This window comes from Phoenix dactylifera, chromosome 6, assembly GCF_051530095.1.
Source record: "Phoenix dactylifera cultivar Ajwa chromosome 6, Ajwa_hap1_PhDact_Kaust_v1.1, whole genome shotgun sequence".
NCBI classification, from domain to species: Eukaryota; Viridiplantae; Streptophyta; class Magnoliopsida; order Arecales; family Arecaceae; genus Phoenix; species Phoenix dactylifera.
In genome coordinates, this window is record NC_143195.1 from 31,933,146 (window position 1) to 31,951,057 (window position 17,912).

Below are 17,912 nucleotides of genomic sequence, written 5' to 3' on the forward strand. Positions count from 1 at the left end.
TGATTAATCACCGATGTCTCTAGACTATAAGGCACCTGGAGAAATACCACAAATTCTAAGTCTGGTGTCACAGCTAAAATTTTTACCATCCTTCTAATTAAGTTTGTCAAGACCTTAATCCCCATTATCTTCTTATGACCTATTTAGCGGTTACACTCCACAGCGATATGACACCAAATTACTGTTGTATGTTCGCAGCCATTTATTACTCACATTGCACACAAACACGTCTTTATTTTTCTCTATTGAAGTGCTGTCATTGCTTTATTTTGCAATCTCTAGAGGCCGTTCGGGTGCTGTTACAAGGAGTTTTGGTGATTCATACGTTAGTGGTGAGATATGTTTATTTGATTAAGATTCAAAGTTCAGTTGAGTCATGCAATGTTCGCTCCCTCATGGACCTATCTATATAATGCAAATGGGTGTCTCAATTAAAGGATGCCTGCAACCAAGAACTGATAGCAATGGCAGCAGCTAGGTCATTCGTCTCTCTTCCTTCCATGTTGCTCTTCGCTAGAGCTACCTTCGTGCTCTTGCTTGTGGCTTTGGCTGCGCAGTCTCAGGTGGCTCAGTCTCAGAACTGCTCGGCTGCACTAAGTCAGCTCACGACTTGCGCGCCTTTTGTTGTTCCTGGCGCGAGCCAAGGTCCTCCTAGTGACCAATGCTGTGCTGCTCTTCAAGGAGTAGACCACACCTGCCTCTGTAACACGCTGAACATCATCTCTCGCCTGCCGAGCAGCTGCAAGCTCCCTTCAGTCACTTGCAGTAATGACCTCCCTTCTTCTCCTTTTAGAACTTCTTTGTAGGATCCTTGCTCGCATTCCTTTCACTGATGTTTGTCTTCTGATTTTTTATGGACAGATGCCTGAGTTTGACATGAAGCATGCACCCACCGACTGCAGACTCAATAAACTGAGATCTTGTCAAGATTTTTCGCTTTTTTTTTCCTCTCTTTTTTTGTCTTTCCGGGATGTCATCTGATCTCCAATCGAGCAATGTCATGGGGATCAGAAGAAGAACTGGCAATGAATAAAAGAAGTCAACCCTTTCTGTGCACGTAGATCAAGTCATGAAGGCTATACTCTAATCATGACTACTTAAGATTACAAAGAAGAAATGTTCAGTGAGTCAAAGCATCGGAAGCTCGATCGCAAGTATTGCTTCTTCTTTAAGTTGCCTAACTTTTAAGCCAGTCACGATCTGTTCGACTTAAAAGACCACGGCCTTCCACTGAAAGAGAGGTTACCTCACAAACGGGGTTCAATAAATCTTGAGAGCAAGTTTACGCACTAATTGCTGATGTGGACATGCAGTGGACAGCTCACATGAAGTCAATGATGATGGGCTCTTTTCTAACCTAACAAACCTAACCTTTTCTTATTTCTAGCTATCTATCTATCGGTTAGCTTAAGCTGAATAAAGATCAAATGGTTAAGATAGTTTTAAGGCATGTAGCAAGCATAAATGAATAAAAATGCTTAAATATCCTTGATTGTTAAATTAAGATCTGAAAGAAAGCCAACTTCGCAGAAGATGACAATGGCATCACAAAGAGTTGGTTTGCCGATTAACTAAAATTCGATGCCATCGTTTGAAGAAAGGAAAAATCCTTTCTTAAGGGGACCATGAAAGACCTTTCTTTGTTAATGATGCTGACCTCTAAGGAGGGCATGTGAAAGCACGTTCAATGGCAGGAGCGTGGGTTCCTCACTGATGTAGATGGATATTGCCTACTATTTTCTTCAGAATGTATGAGACCTAAACCTAATACAGCCCGACAAACCAATATGGACGAGAACCATATCAGAAAGGATTTATATGGTTCTTTCTTTTTCTTTTGGAGGGGGTTTATCTAGAGATATGTTTTAGAGGTTGTAAAATCTTTGTCAAAATCTTTTAAATACGTGCATACATGATTTAAATATTACTTCACAAAAATGCCAGACTTTTACATTAAGTTTCCGAGGCCTGATTGGAGTCAACTCTCTTTAGCGGAGAAACAGGATGATCTGAGTTACTAATTATATGGCCTTGGGCAACTTTGCCATCATGTTCTACATTGAGCAAAGCTTTGGACCCCTCCAAAAGAACGTCAAAAAAAAAAAAAACACCGTCTCACGTTCGGACAGGAACTCAACCAGTGAATGATGTCTCAGCTGTGAGAGGGTGTTTCAGTTTCACCCAATGTTGGCGTCCAAGACATTAACTTCCGTGCTGCATTAGATACTATGCTTATGAAATACTAATATAATGGCGACAATGGACCCACTGCACAACAAGAGCATATTAAATAAAGATTCCTCTAGAATTAATGGTCAATCCTAATACTTTCTAAAGCACCTAACGACTCAAATAGAAAAATCTTCAGATGAAGAGATCTAGGTAGGTGAACATGGATATATAATAAAGAAATGAGTATTTAAAGTGAGTGAGTGAGAGAGAGAGAGAGAGATGTGCAGAGAAAATAAGGGTGTCATGTCAGGGATCTGGGTGGATAATAGCTTGCCAACTAAGAAATCTGAGTGTTGAGGAATGTTCTTAGTGGGCAGAGATCCAACAATCCGGATGCTAAAGTGTTTGGAGAATTGTTAAAGGGAAGAGACAAGTTTTAATTCATTTATGAATGGTTAGAGTCTGGAGTGCTGTATCGCCAGCTCAAGCAATGTTTCGCTAAAGGAGAAAGGAAATCCTAAATATAAGACAACATCCACGAATCTAATTCCCTTTCCCTTTAGATAAGGCATGGCATTGCCCATGTTGAACGCTAGCAGCTTCCTGCTACAGCCTTATGATTGCCCAGGTTACTGTTTTGGCAGTTGAAGCTCTTTAAGGGAAAGGAGAATCACTTATAAATTTATATATTTTCGTCCTATTTAGATGCTGGTTGGTTATGATTATCCACTTAACCAGTTAAACAACTGCAAAAAATGATGTGTTGACTTGCATCATTTATTTAATTAACACTCCAAAAGTAGCTTAGCAGGGTTAAATTTATTTCATGGAGGAAAGTAAAACAGATTTAATCACCAAGACTCTCACTTCTCTCTCTTTGGTTTTCCTTTTTTTTTTCCTACAACTTAGCCTATTAATCTTTAGAATGTCAACTAAATAGCAAATAATTTTAACCATATTTATCTGACTAGCCAGTGAATACTGATAATTAAAACTTCCTCTTAGCTATTTGGGATCCAAGCAAGACCTTACTGCCCATATATATATATGAGAGACTAAGCATGACCTTAGTGTGTCAATTGGATAAGTTTTGGGTGGCTAAGCCTCCCTTCATCTCACAAAAAAAAAAAAAAACCTTTGTGCCTACATGGATGACAGGTGCACAATATTTTTGGGTTATCTCCATAAGGGTGGGAAGAAGTGAAGAACCGGAGAGGGACAACATGACCTGAAGTCTTAAACCCTTGCATTTTATCTTACCAGTAAGCATGGGGAGATTATCACTTGGATAGGACAAAGCCTCCAAAGAGGTGATTAATCCAGAGTCTCTCGGTAGTATGTTCAATAAAATGTAGTTCCTAAATTGCAGATACTATTGATGGTCATGAATTGGATACAAGACAATGTGCCATATCTACTTCGTTGTTGGCCCTCTATTGGAAGCAGGCCTTGTCTGTCCTTTTGCGTAGAAAAAATGTCACATACTGTTATAGATTCAACTTCGAAACAAGAGCAAAGAATTAGAGATGCACAAGGTGGTGAAGCCAGGCCAATGGTTCATCACAAGCTCGGTTTAATATACCTTGGAGCTCTCAGCCTGACATCCTCCAAGGCAAAATTGATCCAAATCGCTATGAGCTATGCTCATGCAAATAGGCTGCCCAACTCCAAGCATTTCCCGAGTCCATATTTTGATTTAATCCCATTTTTCGTCCAAATTTATCATAGCTAGTTATTTGGATGGTACTTATTGCCAAATATTATTTGTAAGCTTGATGAATGACCAAAGCAACCCAGTATGCTAACGTCTATAGCAACATAGCCAAAGTTCGTGCATATAGCATTCATACGTGGGTGCAAACGATATACAGACGGCCTTGGAGCTGGGCCTAACCATTTAACTTTTTCGCAACGTGGACTGGGTCGAATAAACCATGGGCAGGCCCAACAAATTGTGCATCCCTTCGTTCATGTACCAATTGTGCATATGTGTGTCTATATATATATCTATAATCATACATATATGTATACATATAAATGTATGTATGTTGTATAGTGAAGGTTCAACTTGGTTAAAATTTTTTATTGGATGCCTATATTAATATTAATATGCTCAACCATCATAAAAATTCATTACTTAATGTATAATAAAAAATTGACCATTAAATTTTTTATTTATTATAATTTATTAAATTGTTATATTATATTTCTAAAATAGTTAAAAAAAAGAGAAAAGACATATCTTACATATTGCATGAGGTCGACATTAAAGTTATTAGTATTGATGAAGAGAGTTTTTGTATAGAGACTCTAGTGCAAAGTTTTTTATTTACTATGTAAATACTAACAGGTTTTTATGCTTAGCCACTATTGAAGATCATTTTCTAATATAGCTGGCTTGTGTAAAATTCTTTGTTTGCCATTTGGATGCCATCAAGAGTTTCTAATTAGCCATCAAAGCCCACCATAGAAAACTGGGCTATCAAATCCATCTTTATAATAATTTATTATATTATCATAATATATTTTAAAAATAATTAGGAAAGCAAAAAACTTATGTTCTGCCTAATGATATATTAATGATATACACCGATAATAATGATGCTGATGCTTTTAATATCGATATTAATGATTGAATTTTTGTGTGGGACTTTTATTTATTTTTTAAAAAAATATTATTTAATATATAATAAAATTTTAACTATTTATTTATTATAATTTATTATATTATTGTATTATGTTTTAGGAATAGTTAAATAATGAAAAAAAGTGGGACCGTGCATGGTGTGTAATATGATTGTAACGTTAAAAAAATATCTAATCGGACCGGCCAATCTAGCTCAATCCGGTTCTTGTAACAAGTATTTATGGTCTAGCTACAAAGTATAGCTACGGAACTCCGTAGCCTAATCCGAAGTCCCACAACTAACGCAAGCTTTCTCGACGTCGGCGACGCAAACAGAGAAAACTACGGTAGATATACCAGGGCCATAGAGGCCCTTCCGGCCCCTGCAGCGATTCTACTAGGGTTTTGCGAAATCGCGGCCGGAGCTCCGCCCGAGGCTTGAATTCGGAAGCAAGAAGTGGCGGCGGAGATGGACGGCGACGACGAGGGAGTGGCGGGGCCGATGGGCGACGAGGCGATGTTCTTGAACGGCGGCGACGATGGCCACCAGCAGCAACGGGGGATCAAGGCGGCGATGGGCGGCGAGCAGATGGACGTGGAGGCCTACGCGTCGCTGTACACCGGCCGGACCAAGGTGGTGCGGCTGCTCTTCATCGCGGACCGCTTCGGAAACGACGGAATACAGCTCGAGGCCCTCCGCCTCGCCTACGACGAGATCAAGAAGGGCGAGGACTCCCGCCTCTACCGCGAAGTGGCCGGCAAGATAGCCTGTCGCCTCGGGCCTCAATACGCCCTCGACCAGGCCTGGGCCGACGCCGTCGCCCGCCGCGCCGAGCAGCGCAAGGACAAGCTCGATAACGAGCTCAATGTCTATAGGGTACCCTTCCTCCAATTCTTGTTCCTCTTCTTCTCGATGTCAATTTTTTTTAAAAACCCAGCACAAATCTTCTCTTTGGAGATTTCCAATGCTTGCTTCTAAATATTGATTACGAACTATGTAGATTTTTTTTTTTTTCTGACAAAAGCGAGGTTTTTTTGGATTATTTCGACTATTACCACCCATTTAGGGGCGAAAGGATATAGCCTGGGTTTTTTGTTCTTTTTTTCCCTTCTTCTTGTAATTGACCCAGTTAACTTTACCCTGAACTTCAATATGCAGACGAATTTGATCAAAGAGAGCATCAGAATGGGTTACAATGATTTAGGAGATTTCTATTATGCTCATGGTCAACTTGGGGATGCCTTTAAGAATTATGTCCGTACCCGTGATTATTGCACTACTTCAAAACACATTATTCAGATGTGTTTGAATGTTATTCTGGTCAGCATTGAGTTGGGCCAATTCTTGCATGTGTCGAACTATGTTGGTAAAGCTGAGCAAACACCAGAGTCGCCGGACCCTATCACAGTTGCGAAGCTACGATGTGCTGCAGGATTGGCTTACATGGAGGCGAAGAAGTACAAGCTTGCTGCTCGAAAGGTCATTCTTTCGCAATCTTTGCATCTCTAGATTTTTTTGCCATTACAAGCTCCACTTGTTATTTGAGTAATGCAAGCTATTCTGTCTGTTTGAGGGGATGCAGTTTAGGATGTTTGTCTAATGTTTCGACACAGCATGAGATATTTGTACTTTGTATGCCTGAGCTTCTACTCTATGCCTACACAAGTGATGATCTTGATGGAAGAAAATATTTTAAAATAACATTGGTAGATTTAACAACAATTTTCATATCATGCTAAAGATAAAATAAAATTCTTCCTAAATTCATGTGGCTACTTAAAATATGTGGAATGAGTATGGCCAAATTATCAACACATAGCAGATCAATGTAAATATTACTCGAGCAGTAGCAGACAAAACAACAAAACATCTTTTATTAGCCGAACTTCATAACTGCCTCCATCCATTAGGACTAGGAATTTAGTCTGTTGCCATTCAGTTTTAAGCTGAAAGAAAAATCCACAGATTTAGTACTTGGTGAATGTTGAATAGGGAACCATTTCAGGAAATATCTCTTTTCATTCACAGAAAACTGTTTCACGGGAATCCAGCATATTTATGGGTAATTTCTCTGTTATTGTTGTTCAAGAGCTATTTTTACTTCAGATGCTTTTATGATACAATTACAGAAACAGGAACTTGTAATTTTTCTGACATATTAGGTCAAACTTGGAAACCCTCTCTAGCTTCTGTAGAAGCATGTTCTTGACTTAAGATTTGACAGCTATTTTTCACAGTTTACTTCATGCGCTTTTGATTAACTATCTATAAATGTTATGCTCCACCATTGTGAGTTGAGATGGCAATTAATTACTTCTTTGCTTAAGTATATAGAATATTTAACTACGAGTATTCACAACTCTTGTGGTTTCTGCAGTTTTTGGAAACTGGGCCTGAACTAGGGAACAACTATACAGAGGTGATAGCACCCCAAGATGTTGCTACATATGGTGGACTTTGTGCACTTGCATCTTTTGACCGCACAGAACTGAAGGCATCTCTTTTCTGTTTGTTTCTTTATATTTGCAATTATGTTTTTTCTTTATTTATTGCAGCTTGCATGGCTTAATGAAAGTCTAACTAGCTGGTTTATTATCACCAGAACAAAGTCATTGACAACATTAACTTTAGAAATTTCTTGGAGTTGGTGCCTGAAGTAAGGGAGCTTATACATGACTTCTATGCAAGGTTTAATGATATTTCTTTTTCTCCTTATCCATTATTGACTTGTCTATGTTCAAAATGTATTATTTCCCTCCTGCTAATCACAATCTCTTGTTCTACTCTCATTTTATTAATGACTAATATATCTTATAAACAATAATAACAGAATCTGAAAAACAATTGAAGTAAAACTTTAGTTTATTTTTATTAATTTCTAGACTAATATCTTCTCAAGTATAGGAGGCCATATGTGTGCTTATATGAATCATGTGATAAGCATGTCGAATAGTATTATGGATAACATTTAACTTCTATACTTGTTAAGTTCTATCTATTCACTGAGTGGAGGTGCTTTCTTGTAAGGGAAGACAATTCTGAAATTTGAAGGTAGAGAATAATTTTAGGATATATGTGTGTGTGTATGATAACATGTACATGTAATGTAATTTGTGATCCAAACCATCAACCCGATCCACAAACAATCTGCTTTAAGCAGGTTTGGGTTTGACATAAATGGGTTTGGGTCATAAATGGGTCAATCCGTTTAGACCTGTTTAATAGGTTGGGTTCAGCTTTAAACATTTGACCCGTTTAACCTGTTTTGACCCGTTTAATAATTGGGTCGGGTCATAACCTGATCCACTTAACTTGTTTAAAACTTGTTTGATCTAACCTATTTAACCTGACATGTTTAACTTGTTTAAATTGTTTAAATCCATTTAACCCGTTAAAAATCCGTCAAATTTGTTTAACTCGTTTAACCTAATCTGACCTGTTTAATAAACGGGTTATGTAGGTCGGGTTGGGTTATCTTTTTAATAAATAAGTCGGATTCAGATCCGAAATTTTGACTTGTTTAATAAATAGGTCGGGTTTGGGATGATGAATTTTTGATCCAATCCATGTTCGACTCGACCTGCATCTAACTCGATCCGATCCAATTGCCACCTCTGCCTTAAATGTGTAAAGATTAGTGTTTTATGGCTGGTAGATTAGTATCAATAAAAAATGATTAATATTGTTATCTGGGTTGTTTTACCATTCTAGCTCTTTGGTCATTGTCTTATTAATCTTTGATTTTTATCTATATGTGAACTTTTTCTTTGAGAGAGAACGGAGGGTGTTACCTCCATGTAGCCATCTAGGTGTAGTAAACGTAGATCTTTGGGTACCACGGCCCAATAACTTAACTATACTAGTTGGCACCCACTATCTTTGTGCAAAATTAAGAATGCAATGTTCATAGGATGGTTTGCTAGTGCTCCTTGCAAATGTTTTGAACACAAAATTTTGATTCATCTTTGCCACAAAAGTTGTCACTTAATACATCATGAACATATATATGTTTGTTATTTAATATTTGAAAACTCATATAATTTTCTTTCCCCATGGTACAGATTTTTTTTAAATTATAATTCCTCTTTTTACATAAAAAAGTAAATTGATATATAACATATGTAGCAGATAATAAAAAGGAAGAAAAAAGTTAATAATTGATTTTAGTCAACATCATTATTAGTGCCAATGTATCGCATGTCATTGGATCCAAAGTGCTAGTTTTACGTGATCTGAGGTCCAACAAGATCAATAATTGTCAAGCCAAGATTTGTCATTTTTCATGCCTTTAGGCTTTAGATTTGGTTCTCAAAATAGAGGGAAAGGGGTGCGATGGAGAAGAGATGAAGGTGAAGGAGGTGGCTATTGGTTATTGTGGCGGAGGAGAAGGCGAAGTAGGGGGAAGGAGGGAGAGGCAGGGGGAGCAGTGGAAGGGTTCGAAGAAAAGGAGATGGAGGCGAGAAAGATAGAGGATAGGGTGAGTCGGTGAAGGAGATGAAGGATAAGACCTTCGATGTCTGCGGATGAGGAGAATGGGAAGGAGTAGGAGGGCATGATGGTGATGGGGGTGTAGCAGAAGGGGAGGGCGGATGAAGAGAGGAAAGGGGGAGCAGTAGAGTAGGCCTCCGATGCCAACAGGGAGGGGAGGGGCTAGGGCTCTAGACCTGCAGCTCATCCCATAGTTATGGTGGCTGTGGGTTGAGTTGCAGGTTATCGGGCCTTAGTTATAGGCCCGTTGTAACTGAACTTGCAATGTTGTTTTGAACTACGGGCTTCCAGATACTCAGTGTGGGCAACGCTCGTAGCTTGACTGATAGGTGGGTCAACCTCCTGGTCTGAACAAGCCCTTATGGAAGAAGGATTTTATTATTTTCAATTCTAGATCTTATTTAGATACCTGTATTGAAAGATTATAGGGCTTGTTTGGTTCGCGGGAAGTATTTTTCCTTCTAAGAATATGATTCCTGGGTAACAGATTCCTACGAAGAGGATGCCTAGAAAAGTACTTTTGACATGTTTGGTTGACCATGAAAAAGTGACAAATTTTCAAAGTGCTTATGTTTGGTTGACCATCCACTTTTCTGGAAAAGTTATGTATAATTCCTATTATGTCCTTAATAAAAATTAAGTCTTTAATGCTTCTTTATTGCTAAAGGGCCTTTTTGGGAAAAAATAAAAATGGAATGATTTCCGCGTCATGGGAAAGTAACTTTTCCATGTTTCTCATTGGAAAGACTTTCCCATGAAATGTGGGAATCATATTTCCATGGGAATACAACTTTTCCGTCTCTCTCCTTTGAAAACTCCAACCAAATAAGAGGCATCTCATTACTTTCCCGTTGACCACACTTTCCCCCCTTCTTTTCCCGCGAACCAAACGAGCCCATAGTGGGGTCAAAATGGGAGCAACGAGTGGGTTTTCTTGAGGTTATTATTGGCTTGTTGGCACATAATGTAGATAGACAAAAAAATAAAATCATGTACATCTCTATGGAAAAGATACGAAGAGATTCATGAACGCTATTCATGAGACGTTATATATATTTTACTAGTCATTAAACTTCGTTCTTTTTTCTTATTTGTAAGGAGATTTAATCAACATTGCTTGTGTGATGTTGAATGCTCCCCCCCTATTGATTTATTTATTTTTTATTTTTGCTTTATATATATATATATTGCATTGATTCTGAATATTCTCTTGATTTCCAAGAAAAAGCTATCTCAATGCATGATTCTTGGTCAATCCTAGATGTATGTCTTCTGTAATCATAATGTCAGGATGTGAAATTGCTGATCTTTTAAGTAGCTGGAGTTATGCAAAGATAATCCAAAAGTTTTTCTGTTTGGAATCTGCAAAGCTATATCGTAGTGCATAATTTCACGATCAATTCTAGATGTATATCTTCTAATTTTTTGATGATGTGATGTCTAAGGATTTTATTCATGTCAAATTGCGAATGATATGAAGATGCTTCATGAAACCTTTAAATAAAAAATTCAATGTTATTTACGTGTTGTTATGAAATGATTAGATGTCTGGTGAGCTCAATTTTATGATTCACTAATCTGGGTCTTTTGATAGGGTTTAGCATTGGATGTTGTTTATGCTTAGATCGTTTTACACTATTTTTCGATCCAATTATGATGCTATCGTCTCAGGACTGTAATTTGTGGTTGGAGGCATTAATATCGTCATGCAAACTAAACTGATTCCACGGATCAGGGTCCATAAAACTAGACAGCAATAGATTTAAAGGTCTTCTTGGCTAGGTTCCTTATTTTCTTTTTTTCTTTCTTATAATGGTGCTATTTTATATTTTATTTTATTTGCTAATCTTGATTCAATAACTGAATGTTTTCCAAATGTTGGTATGTTTTAGTCAACTTCTTATTAACTTCATATTGGAACATTCAACTTTTCTTGGAGGTTCTATTGAAATTAAAATCCATAGAAGCCATTTTCATCAAAATGATCATGGAACACTATTTAAAAGTATAATTCATGATTGTGCCTTCATATAATTTTGTGTTTTCTTAGACATTGACCATAGAATAGGTCAAGATCCATTCGTGTTTTATGTCCAGGATAGTGAGTAATTCTGGGTTAGAAGTCACAAAATGGGTTGGCCAAAGTGAAATTGGCATTAGACTCATATCTCTTGCATGATTGCTAGGTTCTATGCATGCTGGTAAGCTTACGTTATAATCATTGAGGAGCATCTTGTGCAGTCCTCTAAGCATGATTCTCAGTTTTCATGTTAAATGATGACTAGAAGGATCTATCTCAGTTCAGATGGCAGGTGAGGGATTTTGTATGCATGAATTTCAGTGATCCATTGTTGCTTTAGTCCAGCCATGTGGGGTTGATCAGAATACTGCATATGTTACATGGTACACCAGATGTTTAAACATAGCGATTGATGGCGAATATCAAGTAGGATGTCGAGCATCTAATCCATCCCTGCCATCTGCCTATGTTAGGATAAAGATGTAATTTGATGTACACTCCTGGTGTCTTACTGGTTTTATGTTGTTTTATAATTCATAGATATGTATACAACTGCATATGTATTTATGTTTATGCATGAACATAGTGTCTGAGGTGTTAATTTTTCGCTTCATGGATTGCACGAACATAGATATGTATTATTCTTTGAATATGATAGCATACATTCATTGCCTACTTTATCTGTGTTTCTCTTTTTTTGGGTGGGGGGAGGGCAGATGTTGGCCATCCTCTTTGCTATGCAAGGAAACTAGGTGTACAAAATCACATTGATGCGTCATTCTCTTGTTTCAGCATGTTGAGGTTTATACCAGTATTATTATTTTTAAATCCTCTTGAAGATGCTCTTTGCCTATGATTGGGAGGAGGCGCACAATTAGATTACGAGTAATTCTTTCTGAATGTCCATTAGCATCTTCTCAACAGCATGTGTAGGTTTATCTCCCGCATAAAAGGCTTGGGTTGGCAAGTGCAGTGGCGGGGGTTCAAGTTCTGGAGCAGCTACTTTGTACCCGAAAAAAAGCCAAATATTAGCTTGTCCCCAGTCCGCCCATCCCAGGATGGGAGAGTCCTGGGACCAGAATTGAGTAATGGCCCTTAATTTGACTTGTTCGTCTCTTCAAATCTTCCATTATACTGTTTTTGCAACAAACGCATCCATTTATTATCTTAACAGACATGAATCTGGTGCTTCTGACATATTCTTTAAGAAGCTCACTCAGGTTCTGCTATGCCAAGCTTGTGAAGAGTATGCTAGGATATGGTCTAACCTCAGCTTTTGTCGAAGTTATGTTTTTTCACTAAGTCCACTCTGGACCTCATCTCTTCCGTGCAATAATGATGCCTTGCATTGTGGTGGTTTACATCATAATTGGCGATGGTTCTCTTCAACCTTCCAACATAACACCCTGCTGTGATCCATATTGACCATAAATATAGCCAACTGGTGCACATCATAGATTTATTACAAATGTGTATTAACATATTCTTTCATGGCATATTGCACTGATAGGAATTCATGTCTTGCCTCTATAATGAATGACAGAAACACAGACAATTAGAAATCATGTAGAAAAATCTCTCTGTGGAATTTGGAGGATAAAGGTAATTATCCTAAGACAATTGCTTTATGATATTTGTGGATGTTTTTGTGGAGTATCGTTCATGATGCAATTGCTTGGCCCGAAAATGCATTTATCCAATTTTCTGCATCTCAAAGTTTAGCAGGGACTTGCACAATTATTTGGGTCTGAACAACTAATCATTAGTCCAAATTGACATGCCTGACCATTGTACTATAGGTTAACTTTTTTACAAGATTGAGCTGGGTGAACAAGAGTTTAACCTAGATATACATTCATCATATTAAATGCCTCAAATATTTAAATGAATAGGAAGGAGTTCAGAATAGACAAGACTTGGCTACTGTCTCCTTTTTATTTTATTCCGTGACTTATTTAGTTTGAGCATTTTTTCTAATTGGCTTGTAAAATTTTGTTGCATGCTTGCTTATAGTTTCAGTCAATTGACTCAATTCTCTATTGCTTTTTCCTCAGTGAAACTTTTATGTTTTCTTTGATTAACTCATTTCTCCAACGTTCGCCGAATCGGTATCAACGGATGTACATGCTAGAGATCGGTTTGGTATGGTACTTGTGTACCTTATTGAGCCGAGGTGTACTAGAACCAGGGGGAGGGAGAGGGGAGAGGAGAGAGAGAGATGTATCTCGTCGTTGTGGAACCCTAACCCTAGCCAGCATTGTTGACACAGAATCGTCATCTTAGGTAGAGCATCAAGAGAGGGGTGAGGGGGGGAGAAAGACGGGAGAGTAGAATTGAGAGAGTGGGAAAAGGGGGATGGGAATCGAGAGGTCGTGAGAGGGAGAGAAGAACAAAAAAGACGAAGAGGATCAAGAGGGTGGAGGAATTTTTATAAAAAAATGCGGTTCACTTCGGGAACCAGATCAATCGGCCAAACCATTCTGGTAACTGTTTGGTCCGATTCAAAATAGTTCGAACCACATAGGCACATGTCTCTATGAGGCTTTTCTTGTTTGTACAAATTTTCTCAATTTTTTTGAACCATACAAAACTACGGCTCTTTCTTGTGATATTGTGAACTCAGGATTTTATCAACCAAACCATTTTGTTACTTCGTGCATCGGACTACTTGTTCAAAGCAACCAGTATCGAGGCTTCCATACCGTACTGTGCCGGAGCGTACTGAAACAAGGAGAGGGAAGAAAAGAGAGAGAGGGAGGGAGAGGGAGAAGGGGGAGAGGAAGGAGAGGGAGGGAGAGGGAGGAGAGAGAGAGAGGCTGAGGAACTTCAAGCCATCGATGGGGAGCTTCGAGAGCTCTAGATTCAGTGACGGGGAGAGACAGAGAGAGAGAGAGGACTCGCCGAGTCGGGACGTTGTCCTTGTACGTCGTTATCATCGACTCGAGGGCTTCGAATGGGGATTAGGGCTTCAAAGAGGACCAAGGAAACTGAAGGGATGGGGAGCTTCAAAGAGGGGATTAGGGCTTCAAACATGGCCTTTTATAACCCAAACCAACTGGCTGAACCATGCCGGTAATTGACCGATCTAGTTTGGTGCACCCCGAACTGTCCGGTTCAGCTTACCCTGGTCCAAAGTAATTATATAATCATTCATATATTGTTTCTCATGTTGTCAATCCTGATTAAAGCCTTCTATTCAACTTTATTTCTGCCCAATTTGCAGAGTATGTCCACTGATTTTCAAATGTATTTCTTAAGACCCAGCAATCCACTTTTAATGATACTCTATTATATGTTCTCTCTGACTTAATAAACAGCAGGTGCTGGTTCTTTCTCTTCTATTTAAAGCCTTAAATTAGTAATCTATCAACTGTCACTTAGCTTCCTAGCATAGCTAATAATTGTGTTATCTTAATTTTGTTTAGCGTAACCTCTACTGTAACTTCATAGTATGGCCTATAGACTTGATTCCAGTACAGTTATTGCAATTTTACATCTTTATTCTTATGGCGAGCATGAGAATGCTTCTCTCTCTCTCTCTCTCTCTATATATATATATATATATATATATGTATGTATGTATGTATAGACAGATAGAAGGCCAGTTAACCAGACAATATAGTTCCTCTTATTATGTTCATACATTGGTTTGTGTAACTACTTCAAAGCACTCTGTCATGTATCCAGATCTCTACTGTTATTCAAGCCGAATGATACTGTGCTCCTCTACCTTCTCCCTGATTTGTTGTTTCAAATAAGGTCCTCTAATGTACCCTCAATAGTATACAGGAATAGAATCTCGTCATTCTTGAATCTTTCCATTTTAAATGATGTGACGCTTTTCAGAGATCTCTTGATCTCTGTCCCTAGCTTTGCTATCTCATTCTAGCTAAATCCTGAAGTTCTTTTTTGCCTTCTAAATTATTCCCTGCCACTATAGGTTGTCGTAAACCACATACTTAGCCTTGCAAGCTTTTCCAGTGCTCTTTATCTTGTAAAGTCCTTGGTGTCATTGTTCTTTGAACATTCTTTAGAATAGGATTCTTTTATCCTTATCTTCTTTTGGTCACCATTTTGGCACCTCATCTTACATCTACGGGATTATGTTGTAGATCCTGAAATGCTTTTCAACTCTGCCATTCACTTCATCATAGCCATGTCACCTCCATACCATGACTGCTGGACTATGGAGCACTAGGTTGTAATATTTAGGTCGCATGAATGCTGTATTTTTTTTAGAAGTTGATCAGAGGACGGCTATGTTTTGTCAGTTAAATAGTATTTGAGGAAAAATATGCTTTATTTTCAGAAAAATGTTTTATGACAATTTAAGACAGAATTTTGTTTGAAGGGAGGACAATTAAGAATTCCTGGAATTCCTAGAGATTAGGTCTTTTGTTAGGGTTTATAGTATACATATAGTGGGTAAAGAAGGATTGTCATATGATGTAATATCTTTTCCTGGTTTGTTGGAAAAAGTGAATAATTTAAATGGAGGGACTGTGCAACAAATCTTGGTTGTTTGTTGTTATTCTATGTTGGTTATCTATTTTCAAGAGGGTCAACCTAGAGAAAAGAGCCGATCGTGCTTGCTAGGTGACGAATGTAAATCTGGTGCAGGACTGAGATTATATGAGAAAATATCTTGGAGGAAGCTATGAGAAAGAGTTGAATACATCACAGAGAGAGAGAGAGAGAGAGAGAGAGAGAGAGAGAGAGAGGAAACATATGGGTCCAAACCAATGTATCGGGAAAAAAAATCCATCTGAATTTGTTACTCTCTTACATCTATCTGTTTATTTAATTTATTACAAAAAATAATTCATATCTCAATTGAACTAGGACTTCTTTAGATGTGTTCCACGATAAATAGAAAATTTCTCAGATATAGTTTTTCTGTAAAAAAAATCAGAAAGTCAGGCCATAGGCTCCTTTAGAAACATCAAATTCAGCAAGCTTTATTTCCTGAATAATTTGCTCAACTGTCTCTGACCTCGTTACTCTCACCTGCAAGTTATCTTGTGGACATTTGCTTCTTAAATCAATAAATTATTGCTTCATGGAGTGGCATTTGCTGTCTGTCAAAGCATTTCGTGTTCCTGTTGTTCTCAGAGGCTTCTGTTGTTCATGCTAACCAGAAGAATATTTCACTGCAGTCGCTATGCTTCTTGCCTAGAGTATCTTGAGAACCTTAAACCAAACCTGTTGCTGGACATTCACTTACATGATCATGTTGGAGCACTCTATACTCAAATTCGCCACAAAGCTATCATCCAATATACACATCCATTCATTTCTGTGGATCTCCACATGATGGCCGGTGCCTTTAAAACTAATGTTTCTGGATTGGAGAAAGAACTCAAAGCTTTGATAACTGACAACCAGATTCAGGTAAGATGGCATTTATTTGTTTTTGAAGTCTCATCCAGTATAGAAATGCTTGCACTTTATGTTTGCTCTTAGCTCAATAGAAATTATTTCTGAGGTGGTTTCTTGGATCCTAGTTAAGCTTTAAGAATCTCTCAACAGTCACAATATCAACATTATTGCTATTGGTGCAGCTATATTGTTTGATTCGTTTTGTGGATTATCTGCAGGCCCGAATAGATTCGCACAACAAAATTCTTTATGCAAGGCATGCTGACCAAAGAAATGCGACATTCCAGCGTGTCCTACTAACTGGTGTTGAGTTTGAGAGAGATGTTAGGGCGATGTTGCTGAGGGCCAATCTCCTCAAACATGAATACAACCAAAGGGCACCAGCCAGGAAAGCTTGAGACAGAATGCTTATCACCCGAATTGATTTTTAGCTGAGGATTTTTTAATACTGCGATCGCACCTCTTATGGATGGAAGCTAGTTTCCTTTTGTGCATTCGTTTGTGAAATCCATGGTTAGAATTTGTGGGGATGTCATGTATTTACCTGATTGGGCCATGAAATTGAAACATTTTCATTTGTATGGTGGCTGCGATTTTATGTACATGCTTTGAGGTTGGATATTTGTGCATGGCCTTTTGTAGCTATGATCGAACGCTTCCAGTTGATGTGGTAACATCAGCTGCCATAAAAATGTTTATCCACCGTCAAAGGAAAGATACAGAAAAATGTGGACATTTGTGTCACCTATTTCACTTTCCTTGCAGATCTTGTTTATTCCTGAGCATCCATCGAGGAGATCCGCATATTGCAGAATGCCTGTGCTGACTACTAAATAACTGCTACTGCCGGAAACTGCTAAATAACTTACAGGGGGTTATTGCTTGGATCCGGTCTCCGGGAATTGGGTACAATGCTCTTGCAGAATTTTGACGGTGACTGGCATCTATAGATTACTAGCATTTTAAGAAAATTTTCTTTAGTGGATGCAGTTGACAACGCAGGCTTTCAGGTCTAACAGCTTGCTCATCAACAGAAGGCTGTTTTGATTTTAAACGTTGCGCATACGCAATGAGCGCAGGAATATAACTTTGGATTGGTGCTTCCTTCTGGCCTTGATGAAATCTTTTGGCCTGAATCTTCTCTGATGAAAAAGTGGGGATACAAGTTTTTGGTTTAAGATTTGCGCGTAACTTCACCAGGCATGCAATGTAACTAGTTGTTGCAT

General features: G+C 38.3%; 2 protein-coding genes across 4 annotated transcripts; both read left to right on the top strand.

Moving 5' to 3' along the window:
• The first annotated feature begins 464 nt into the window (after positions 1–464).
• On the top strand, positions 465–909 carry LOC108511442 (Bifunctional inhibitor/lipid-transfer protein/seed storage 2S albumin superfamily protein). The gene has a single exon (XM_088723330.2). The coding sequence runs from the start codon at positions 465–467 to the stop codon at positions 804–806; it is 342 nt and encodes a 113-aa protein (XP_088579456.1). The 3' UTR covers positions 807–909.
• Positions 910–5,063: 4,154 nt separating this feature from the next.
• On the top strand, positions 5,064–17,430 carry LOC103711146 (COP9 signalosome complex subunit 1-like). Of its 3 annotated transcripts, XR_604726.5 has the most exons (7): positions 5,064–5,675; positions 5,958–6,278; positions 7,177–7,293; positions 7,402–7,487; positions 12,232–12,392; positions 16,464–16,698; positions 16,905–17,430. XR_604726.5 is itself a non-coding variant. In XM_008797176.5 (6 exons), exons 1-6 carry the CDS (start codon positions 5,268–5,270, stop codon positions 17,082–17,084), a joined length of 1,347 nt encoding a protein of 448 aa, XP_008795398.1. In that variant the 5' UTR covers positions 5,064–5,267; the 3' UTR covers positions 17,085–17,430. The 3 variants fall into 3 exon arrangements, 2 of the variants coding, with proteins under 2 accessions (XP_008795398.1, XP_088579808.1); XM_008797176.5 differs by lacking the exon at positions 12,232–12,392; XM_088723682.1 differs by lacking the exons at positions 12,232–12,392; positions 16,464–16,698 and having other exon boundaries at positions 16,905–17,048.
• Positions 17,431–17,912: the final 482 nt, after the last annotated feature.

Excerpts from the sequence above, each read along its gene's own strand:
- LOC103711146 (XM_008797176.5), top strand. The coding sequence starts at position 5,268 with ATGGACGGCGACGACGAGGGAGTGGCGGGGCCGATGGGCGACGAGGCG. Across the intron at positions 7,294-7,401 it reads TTGACCGCACAGAACTGAAG|AACAAAGTCATTGACAACAT; the intron begins GCATCTCTTTTC and ends TATTATCACCAG. Across the intron at positions 16,699-16,904 it reads TAACTGACAACCAGATTCAG|GCCCGAATAGATTCGCACAA; the intron begins GTAAGATGGCAT and ends GATTATCTGCAG.
- LOC108511442 (XM_088723330.2), top strand. The coding sequence starts at position 465 with ATGGCAGCAGCTAGGTCATTCGTCTCTCTTCCTTCCATGTTGCTCTTC.